General features: G+C 44.5%; 1 protein-coding gene across 1 annotated transcript in view; it reads right to left on the bottom strand.

The window, feature by feature from the left end:
• DND1 (DND microRNA-mediated repression inhibitor 1) overlaps nucleotides 1-10,097 on the bottom strand; it is an 11,528-nt gene extending 1,431 nt beyond the window's left edge. Inside the window, exons 1-3 of the mRNA XM_018561895.1 lie at nucleotides 9,954-10,097; nucleotides 4,670-4,787; nucleotides 404-865 (exon numbers count right to left, since the gene is read on the bottom strand). Coding sequence (XP_018417397.1) covers nucleotides 404-865; nucleotides 4,670-4,787; nucleotides 9,954-10,097 — 724 coding nt within the window. The remainder of the gene's footprint in view (nucleotides 1-403; nucleotides 866-4,669; nucleotides 4,788-9,953) is intronic.
• Between the last annotated feature and the right edge of the window lie 1,589 nt (nucleotides 10,098-11,686).

Genomic DNA, 11,686 nt, shown 5'->3' with positions numbered 1-11,686 from the left:
AACAACAGTTTGAGAAACAGAATTCTGAGAACCCTTTGTTATGTTTTAAAATTATATTTGGAAAAGATTGTAAAGATAAGACCGGTATATTTTATATAAATAAGGAAAACCTGACCCAAAACAGGTATAGTTTCCCTTTAAAGCAGAACTAAATTTGTGATGGGGTGAACTCTACACAGCACAGCACACTTCCTGCTGTGCTGTCCTGTCCTCCAGCAATGATGGGTCCAAGATTCAGGAGCTGTTGTGTCCCCCACAACGCTACTTCTAAACCACAAGGTGTCTACTAACAATGTAACAATGTACACAGTCATATTGTCCCCGGCGGCCACCTCAGACTGCTTTTCGCTAAAAGCAAAAAACTTTATTAGCTGCTTTGACACACACAAAATGTGAAACAAACCTTCACAAAGGACTCTTTTTGCCATGGCAGCATCTCGGTGTGAACTGTATTTCAAGACTGCAAGATTTTTCGTCTCTAGGGTTGGACTTGCGAAAAGAGACACTTTCTCCAGATTAGAAGTCATTTCACACAGGACACGGGTCAGGACAACTCTATCCAGGACACATGGCAGGCCATCCAGCTCCAGGTTACATTTTTCAACGCTTCTGAAGACTCCAATCCTGCAGCCAGGTAGAATCTCATATCCATTAAACCTTGAGATGGCCAGCTCTGCACCATGCACAGTGGCATATCGGGCAAAACCAAACCCACGATTAAATCCACTGAAGGCCATCATAAGACGAAACTCATACAATATTCCAGCAGCCTGAAAAAGTGGAATTATTTTATCTTCATAGATTTCTTGTGGAATTTTGTTGATAAATATCTCGGTCCCAAATGGAGGGGCCTCTCCAACCCAACCTGCAAATATAAATGTGTTATTACAGAAATTTATATTTTTCTGTATCTGTGTGTGGCTCGTCCAGCCACTTCCATCTACAAACACTTGTTCCAACACTGGCTGCCTGTCATTTCTCACCGCAGGCTTCCTGATCATTACAATGGGGGAGCATGCATGAGGACTGAGCGTTGTTCAGGCACTTCCCATTATAGGGTAACAAAAAAGGTATTATGAATGCTGTAGATGGACACATTTTATCAACATGAGATAGGTCAAGAGATTATATATGAATTTGGTTTTTAGTGACTAGGTTTAGATCTACTCTAATGCAATGTTTTAAATGTACAGCTTTCATTAAAATAATTCCTGGTGATCCTCCAATAAGTGACCACACACACACACACTTTTTTCAGCGACAGCCAAAAATCTGCTTTTTTTAGGCCAGCAATGGTAACCCAATTATTTCTCTCAATATAGGTTTCCTTTAACAACATTCTTTGCTAAATTTTGTAATCTATAAAAGTCAAAAGGTCTCAAAAAGATGGGAATATCCTTTGAGGGGAACTTGTACTGACATATGTGGACTGCCCATGTGATTTGTCTAGGTAGCAGCAATACAATAGGCCCAACGAGCAGACACTAGAAAGTGCAAGTGACAACTCAGGAGTTAAAGCAAACCTTTACCAATTTCTGTAAAATAACAAAACACCTTTAACCCCTTCGTGACTGTCTATCACATGTGATAGCAGTCAAAGTAAAAAAAAGTTTTTAAAATTAAAATAAAATAAAAAAGTTTTTAAAATTAAAATAAAATAAAAAATATTTAAAAGTCCCCCGCCCCTGCGAGCACGCGTGTCGCCACGTAAACACGCGTCGGGTGCGCCTACGTATGAAAACGGCGAACGCGCTACACGTTGGGTATCGCCGCGCACGCCGGAGTGAGCAATAATTCTAGGGCATCTCTAAATTGATGACCTGTGGGGGCTTTTTATGGACTTTTTGGGGTACTGGGGTTTTTCACCGTTTTACGGATGCACGCAATTTGTAACCTGGGCATGTTGGGTATCGTTTTACTCGTTGTAACCTCATCTTTTATATTTCATTAAAAAAATGGGTATTTTGTTGTGTTTTGGGGCATTTAATTAAATTTTTCACTAAATATTGGGGTTTAATAAGGAGTTGCGCTAATATTGCGCAACATAAAAATTTGCAACTACCACCATTTTATTCTATAGGGTCTTGGCATTCAGAAAATATATAATGTTGGGGGGTTTTAAGTAATTTTCAGGCCTAAAATGTGGAATACAACATGGGTACAAAAAAAATGAAAAAAAGGCCTCAGTCATGAAGGGGTTAAAAAAAGTTTAGTAATGGCGATAAGTAATGGCAGTGTACAAACACATACTTCTAGATAATTGCATGCCTCATTGATTCCCCAGTCTATCAGTGGCCAGGTTGCTTAGATCTCCCTTCAGTTCCTTGATTTCTGGCACATGTCACTAGGACATATGGCCATGCACATCTCAGGAGGGAGGAAAGACTCAGGAAGAGATTTCCCAGCAATGCTCTGCTGACAATGCAATCCCAGTGTGCATTGCTTTGGCAAACTGAAGTCATTTTGTCCTTTCAAAAGCAGGAAGTGACTGCTCTGCAAGTAAGTATTTAAAAAAAAAAAAAAAAATCACAGCATTTCATATCTGACATGTCTGTTATTATTAATCAAGGGATGCATTGGTAGAATTTAATTGAGTGTAAAGGTCAGTTTTAAGTCTTAAAAATGCATTCAAGTACCTGAACTATTAAGAATTATTTGTGTATAACTCAGCTGTAGATCATCAAATCTGAATTGGCGCTGACATTTTTCCTCCTTCTGGAGGGTGGCTACTTTTGTTCCCTACGGTCCCTGTGTGTTCTAAAGTAGCCACCGCTCCAAGCTCACTCTCATGATGGACTACAACCTTGATACAAATTGGTAAACTAAACCTGAGAGTGTAGTCCATCACAGGAGTGAGCTTGGAGTGGCGAATACTTTACAACACACACAGGGACCATGGGGAACAAAAGTAGCCACCCTCCAGAAGGAAGGACAGTGTCAGATGATGAGGATCTCCAGCTGAGTGCCACACAAATAAGCTACATTTTTATCAATAGTTAATGTACATGAATTAGGAGGTGCACCGAAATGAATTTTTTAAAAACAAAAACGTCAGGCAGAACCCTCCATGTTTTTTTTCTAACTCTTTCAAAATATATTTATTAAATATTTTTATTTTATTAGGGGCTTCGGGGAAATATTGGGGGTCTAAACGGACCCCTGATATTTCCCTTTTAAAATAGAAAAAGAGATTTGAGAACCCGGAGCCCTCAATCTCTTTCTGCATCCCAATTTATCAATGAACAGGAATCCTCTATACTGAGTGTTCTTGTTCATTCAGAACATGGAGGACAAAGTATGGTCAATATATCCACAATCATGAATGAACAAGAGGTGATGTTGATCGCTTCCCATTCATCATTCCCATTCATTATTGAGGATATAGTAACCATACTCTGTCCTCAATTTACAAACACTCAGCGATCACTGAGTGTTTTGTACCTCGCTCTCCATCCTGACAGCTGTCACAGGAGACTGAGCGAGCGGTGCTAGAGGAGAGCTCAGCCTCATGTGACAGCACCATCTCCGCCCCCCCACTGCTCTGTGACAGGAGGCTGAGCGAGCGGTGCTAGAGGAGAGCTCAGCCTCATGTGACAGCACTGGCTGTCTACACCTACATTGCTCTGGGACAGGAGGCTGAGTGGTGTGTGAGGAGAGACGCCGGCTGCTCGCAGCGCTCAGCTGCCTGTAACAGTTTCTCTCCTCCCTGCTGGGACACAGAGCAGCGCCCAGCGGGGAGGAGAGAAATCACGGATGCACCACTGTATCTGCCAGCTAATGGCACTTTTGGCTAAATGCCAAAAGTGCCATTTTCGCCGATATTTTTCGGCGCATCCCTAACATGAATGCATTTTTTGTAATAAACCTAATATATCATTAAATTATTTTTCCAAACGGAAGCACTGTGGGCACCTGAATTTCAAGTAGTATTTAAAGTAGTATCAAGCCTTCTGTATTCCCTGTACAGCAGAGTTCAGACTGGGGGAGATAGAAGCAGCACAATGAGCTGGTTGTTCTGCAGAGAGATGGGCTCATTAATTTACCCTTTCTTCTGTCACTGTCCCTTTCAGGTGGGAAGGATATCTTGATTGTTCCCAAATCTGGATGATTCAAAGTTTGTACCAAACCTGGTCTGAACAAGGAAGTGACATGGGTATCCCCACCAAATCAGCTGTTGTGCAGGCATTCCCCCTCTACAGCTGCATGTTAGCAGGAAGCTTACGCTGATGTCAACCATATCAGGTAAATGTATCTAATATAGTCATGCAGCCATATAAGGTCCTTGATGTCACCGCATCCCATTCCTTTGCGTATGTCATACTGTAGGTAAGGAATTCCCCACCAGCAGCTGATTGGGTGGCATGGAAGGATCTAATTGTGTAATATGGCTGAGCGGTGTATATCCTGTAACTGGATGGACAGAAAAAGAAATGCATTAGGCATATAATGTAGTTACATAGTATTTGAGGTTGAATAAAGACACAGGTCCATCAAGTTCAACCTATTGCGTGTGTGTATGCGATTCTGCATGTGTATGCGTGTGTAATAGTGTCCCTGTAAATAGCTCCCATTTATGCAATTAATCTGGAATTCAGCTTTAAGCATCCCCCCCACCCCTGCATAACTATTCTGGCCCCTTCAAACCATTTTCAAGGGTGATTATTCATACCTTCAGGAGGGCCACCATATTTTCTCTGACCATTCACCTGTACAAGATTAATATTGCAGCTTTTACTCCATTCCACAAGTGATGTTTTATGGTGTTTATTTAGTGAATTGAACCAAGCCTGCGTAAAAGAAAAAAAAAAAATGCATATCAGATACTTGCGGCATGCTGTGCAAACTAGATTCATATACAGCCATGAGGACAAAGCCTTCTTACTATTCCTAGAACCCCTAACGTGGTACTATGGGCATAACATGTTATATACAGCTCGTAACCAAGTTTGTTTTTCCCCGTAACAGTTTTGATACCCGTTGATCCGGCCACTAGATATTTGATCACTTCCTGTAACAGCTGTCCAGCAAGTTTGGGACACACTGGTTGGGGTGCTTACAGCCATCAACTTTTAGTCATATTCAAACTATGCAGTTTGGTCACAGAATGCTGCAAATGTGTCCAAAATGAGAAGAAATTTAGAACATGAAGAAACTGCCAAGCTAATAACATACGGTTGTAGCGCTCATTTGATGCACCTCCTAGCCAAAGATTTGTGTAGCTCCACAAGATGTTGGATGGAACTCTGTAGTGGACTGTTTTGGAACAATATATGAAAAAAAAAACTGGCCTATTCTGATGACCGTTTGTGAGCAAAATCGAGGAGGAAAAAACAAAAAACAAAAAAAAAAAACCACCATCACAGCCAAGATCCTCAACATTGGGCTTAGAGAAATGTTGATCATATGCGGAGCATCCCGATACCAGTTTCTGAAGCTTTAAACAAAATCCAGGAAGTGAGCACTTAACAGAAATTAGAAAAAAAAAAGACAAACAGCGCTCTCGGATGGGGCCCTAGGAACGGATAGCCAACTAAAAAGATGCAGCCCTGGGAGACAGGAGGAGAACCTGTGAATGCAAAAACAAAGGAACACAAAGGGAGCAAAGACAATGGAGCACTAGCTAACTAGGCAGACCCTAGCAAAATAATGTCTGTATAAACACTTAGATGTAGGTCCAGGGACCAGAGGAGGGACGGCCTGTATGGAGGATTGGGACACCAGTGGTGTGTGCCCGAATCTGGCTGGTATGCTGCCTGAAGAAGTTTATCCACAGGTGGGAGGAAAAGGCTGTGAGCGAGGAGAGGGGAAGCAGAGCGGGGACTCCACAGTCCGTGACACCGCTGTATGAATGAGGGATCTGAGCGGTGTGAAAGACTCAGCGGTGTTGGGTGCAGGCTCGGATAGTAAACGCATTGCTCTTCTCCCCCCTCAATAACCTCCATCCCACCACCATCACGGATCTGATCGCCTGTCGGCATTCCCGCACACCGACTCCCGTACACCGCTCCAGACAGAGACCGAGCACTGACATCCACAGCAGCATAGCCTGCACCCAACACCGCTGAGTCTCTTTCACACCGCTCAGATCCCTCATTCATACAGCGATGTCACGGACTGCGGAGTCCCAACTCCGCTTCCCCTCTCCTCGCTCACAGCCTTTTCCTCCCTCCCGTGGACGAACTTCTTCAGGCAGCATACCAGCCAGATTCGGGCACACACCACTGGTGTCCCAATCCTCCATACAGGCCGTCCCTCCTCTGGTCCCTGGACCTACATGTAAGTGTTTATTATACAGACATTTTCTTGCTAGGGTCTGCCAAGTTAGCTAGTGCGCCATTGTCTTTGCTCCCTTTGTTTTTGTATAAACAGAAATTACAAGATTTAAAAAAGCGAATGGGACAAGCACTGTCTCCAGCTCATTATCTTGCAAACATTATCAATATACGGTACCAAGGGTCAAACCTTAAAGTGACAAAGGCGAACATTTTTTTCCCTCACCCAATGTTAATGATGTCTCTTAATCCGATGTTTCCCGTCATTTTCAGCCTCCTCTCCAGCGGGTCTCCGATCCAGCGCCGACTCCTCTGTCCTTGCTGCACTTCCTGTCCCAGTGTCTGCATGCGGGTGCACGCCGTCCATAGACTTACCTTGCGTCTCGTCTCCCGGACGAAAATCCAAACTGCGCATGCGCCCGCCCCAAGATGCTTTGCGCCCAAGAATTTTCAGATTTGACGGGAGCGCGTGGCGAAGACACAGGTAAGTTTAAACCGCTTTTAAAGCGTTTTTTTTTACTTTTTGCATATCTACTGCGTGCTATCATTAGATATATGCAGAAAAACGTGCGGGTTTAGAAACCCTTTAAGTGCTGAAGAAGAGGAGTTAGCCATGACATGGGTATCCCGCAATCATCCATCTCTACTGCCAACTAACGTTTTAAAGAACGTTTCACCAGTGAACTGGTGAGAGTCAGTGTCGCTTAAGCACTTGGATTCAGAAAGTGTTGAAGTAATGATTTCACTTTAACTGCAGTTGCCTCTTCTGCTGGCATTGAAGGAATATTCTCTTCTGGACTTGTTGACTTTAAGGCCCCGTTCACACTGAGCGATTTATCGCGCGGTAATTCCCGCGATATCGCGGCTATTTACCGCGCGGTAATTCCCGCGATATCGCGGCTATTTACCGCGCGATATCGCTCTCCAATGCTTGGCAGTGGGGCAAAGGGTCCTGCTGTCGCAGGTCGTGCGTCGCTACAGCAGGACCCTTTTTGGAGCGGATTTTGCCGCGATTCTAGCTTGCTCAATGCGACAAATTGCAAATTGCGCAACAAACGCGCGATTTGCAAATCACGCAGTGTGAATGGGGCCCAAATTGAGAAATCTGGAGCCTGATAAAGCTGGAAAGCTTGTTTTTCTTTAGCAGATCATGAACAAAGAGCGAAGATGAAACATGAGTGAGCTGCAGAAGACAGTGGTTGGAGGTTTTGTTTATGTGGACCCGGCTGATATATTCACTTTCAGATCTTTTGTTTGTTTTTTTCAAAGATATTTTGTTTATGCACTTCAGTTACTAAACACTGATGTTTAAGCAAATACAAGAATATGCAACATAATGTTGTTTTTGTTAAAAGAATTTGGAGTAGTTCTCCAACTATGTGTGATTAACCCATTAACCTAAAATCGGTTCCGATATCGCTGTTTTACTAACCCGACAGCTTATTATTCTAAAATAGGAAACCTTCATTTTGTTTGCAAATAATAATATTAAAGCTTCTTACTACCAGCAAGAATGAGTCCTTACATTTAAAGAGCACTTAGCGGGCATCCACTGACCTGCTGCCTACCACGTCCCTCACCTTGTTGGGTCACTGCAGCATCACCACCCATCCCATTAAAGTGAATGGGACTGTCGGTGAGTCAACAGCGGGTCAGAGGAGGAGCTGCTGCGGGACAGAGATGACAGTTGACCTTTAAAAATCATGATAAAAAAAAAAAAAAGGAGAAACTATGGGGTTAAGTCTTTTTCCCATAGTTCTCCTAAGGGCAACGGGAGGACACAAACTAGCGTCCTCCCATCACCCTAAGCTCAGTATACCACGAGCTGTAGCTCGCGGTATACTGAGACGCCGCAGCTGAAGCGGATCCCGACAATTATGTCTGGATCCGCCTAGCTGCTAGAGGCAGAGCCAGCTGTACCCGTCCCCTCCCCGTCCGTTCCGCCAGTCAGCGCTGGCGGATCGGAGCGGGGAGGGGGGAATCCAGCCCCTCCCCTGTCACGGCAGAGAGCCGTGACAGGATCGAGAGGTGAGCGAACCCGGTATGTGTTCCCTCACCTTCCGATCTACTGAGCCGATCTGTGACAGTCTCATTGTCACACGTCGGCTAGAACTATGAGGTGAGTGAAAAGCACTCACCTCATAGTTCTCCTTTAAATTAAGTTGACTTAAATCAAATCCACCCTGCTTTTGCTCTTTGTACTTCTGTGTTGTTAGGTGGCATGTGTTTGTCTGTCCTTCAGAGGTGGACCCATTCAGTGCTGGCCTCTCCTATAGATGGGTCATGCCCGGCGATTCACCCTGTAATACTGTTTGTTTATGTGGTCAGTTTTTTTAGTCAGGAAATGCGTTAAGGGCGGAGCCGAGAACGATTGAACAGACCAACGGAAGTTAGTTTGCATGTTTATATTACATGTTACAGTATCCGATACGTATTGAATATATAGATCCTAAAATGGGCTTTGTGTGTTCCAGGACGTCTGCATGCGTTTTGGTGCGTTCCAGAGCTGAAATGGGCATGCTGCAGTTTACACATGCTCTGGGACTATACATTGATTTTGATGCGTTCCATAGCTGCTCTGCTGCGCACTTGGTGTGAATAAGCCCTAAGACGGGTATTTCCAGCCTCGCTTCCCCTCCTCTGCAATGGTCTAACGTCCCATAAATCATCAAGTTCTATACACGAGGGGGGGGGGGGCAAAACTGGAGCAGACAAAATATGGAGGAGCTGGGCATGGCAACCAGCTTCTCTCTTCAGTTAAGGTTTAAAAGTGAAAGAAGGAGAGAAGCTGATTGGTTTAAATGCACAGCAGCTTCAGTTTTGATAAATTCCTCTTACTGTGTAAAGACACGAGGGGGCTGAGCAACATTCCAATGGTGCAGCATAGGAGGAAAGAGGCTTCTGAGACCAGAGAAGCCGTTGTTCCTCACCGGAAAGGTCTCAGGCAGTGTCGGCTGAACGCACAAGCGCAGAACAGTTGAGCGCAGAACAGAACAGTTGATCAGGTCCAAAATTTTTCACAGGCGGTTTGCGCATGTGCAGGTTAGCCAATGGGTACAGAAAATTCACAGGCGAGGCGCCTGCAGACACATTTAAAATAATAAGAAATATTTTAAACTTTGTGTCTGCAGGCACCTCGCCTGTGAATTTTCTGGACCCATTGGCTTCCCAGCGCAATACAGGCAAATAGCCTGAAAAAAATCTGGACCTTATCAGCCGACTTAACATTTACTGTGCCCATCAGCTTGCACGTTCACCCCACGCCAGATAACGCCACCTCCCAAAAGCGGCGTGCAAGTCCAGATTTGTCACCGGTCCAGGATTCTACCAGAACACCAACATGGCGGCTCAGGCAAGTAAAACTTTTGTCTTTTTAGCACCTAGACACAAAGGAGCAGTTAACCCTTGCCGTTCAGGGGAAGCCCCACTACAGGGGTTAATAAAAAAAAAACTTAGCCCAGAGTTCTTGAAATAATCCCACTGTGCAGGGCATGCTGGGAATTGTAGTTGTAATGCAGGGAAAGCACCAGGTGTCTGACTTCCACACACACCTAGAAAAGCCACATAGATCGATGAGCTGCATTGAGTACACACAGACCCTCAGATCTGCTCTCCACAATCGGATACAATAACCGGCCACCATGACCTACACAGCTTCTAGGACGGACCAGCTTTCATTACCCAGGAGGGTCTACTAAACGTGATCTGAGCCCACCTATCAGGGGGACACCGGGGAATAGACGGGGCTGGGAAAGTTGTTGGCTGATCAGCCTCTGCCATGATCTCAGTAAATACCTCGCTATCATCGGTGATCACATCGTCCATCATTGCAAGCCGCTCCGCTTTATCCATCTGATCCGAGAGCGTGTACCGAGCACTACATGAATTCACCAGCGCGGGCTACTGCCCATATATGGTCATCATCCAATCACAGAGCTGCTCTGCCCCTGACGTTCTCCTGGGCTCCTCCCACCCTCCTGGGAGCGGACAGGTGTCACATGTTTCTTCATTTGGCTCCCGGACATGAATATATGAATACTATAGTATACGAGTATTTGAAGCCTGAAGATAAATGGTACCGGAGCGCCTCCTGCCCCCGACCAGCACCATTGGACCTTCCAAGTTTCCTTCACCTATTCACATTAAAGGCGTACTCCAGATTTTACAAAACAAATAATAAAAGCACACACTTGCTGTCCAGCCATTGTACTTAAACGGCCAGACGGCTGCACGCTTCATGGCAGGTGAATGTTTATAAACAACTTATAAGAAGTTTGAACAATTTAAACAAGCAGCAATGGCTGTTATATACAATCTATAGAGCCGTCCAACTGCTTGTACAGTGTTGGGGAAGTGTGCGCCCCTCCGCCATCGCTTCAGGCGATCCCGGGCTGCACTGTCCTCCATGTGGGCCTGGGATTGGCACAGCGGCTCACTGTACCTCAATTGGAGGCAGATGAGCTTAATTCCAGCAGCTGATCCCCCCTCCAATCACTGAAAGCGGAAGCGATATGTATTGCATCACTTCTGGTTTCAAGCTGTAATTGTTCCGGCTGTTGTAGCCAGAGAAGAAACTGGTGAAGCAGATCTGTGCTTCACCTTCTTTGGGGTCCATTGGTGACCCCTGATGTCTCCATAAAGAGGACCTGCCACTATATATTTGTTATCAAATAAGGGGCTTGTTATCCCCCTATGTGATAGCAATAACATACCGTATGAACAAATTTTAAAAAGCACAAAAACTTATTTTAAAGTCTCCCGCCCTATCTACATGCACATACAAACGCAAACACACGTCAGGTGCGCCTACGAGCGAAAATGACCATTTCGACACACGTTACATATGAGTGTGAACGATGGAGTGCAAGCAATAATTTTAGGGCCATCAATTACTGTTAACTCTAAATTGATGAGCGATTAAAGCTTTTAAAGCGTCGCCTATGTCCAATTTTGGGTATGTTAGTATTTTGCTTGCATGCGCAATTTTAAGGCTTGCCATGTTTGGTATCTATTTACCCGCTGTGGCCCCATCTCTTATATTTTACCAAGAAATTGGGTAACAATAAATGTTTCACAACATAATGTAGGAGAAAAGTTTTTTGTTTTTTTTTACATGTTTGGGAAGAAAAAAATTCAAACCCCAGTGGTGATTAAATACCACCAAAAGACGGCTCTATCTGTCCCCAAACAAAGATGTAAAATTCATTTCTGTATGGCATTGCATGACGGAATAAATATCAAAGTACCTGCAGCGCAGAATACCGAAAAAAATGGCGCGCTTGTGCACATTTGTCTGCGTTTGCCACACGTCAGCCTATTCATTTCATTGGGCTGCTACACGCACATCACACGTTGCAATGAAGCTCATGCAGCATGCTCAGCTGTGAGCTTCACGCATATTTTTTACCACATGT

The sequence above is a fragment of the Nanorana parkeri genome, unplaced genomic scaffold (genome assembly GCF_000935625.1).
Source record: "Nanorana parkeri isolate BGI_ZX_2015 unplaced genomic scaffold, ASM93562v1 scaffold550, whole genome shotgun sequence".
Classification (NCBI taxonomy): domain Eukaryota; kingdom Metazoa; phylum Chordata; class Amphibia; order Anura; family Dicroglossidae; genus Nanorana; species Nanorana parkeri.
This window is presented reverse-complemented; position numbering and strand designations above follow the sequence as displayed.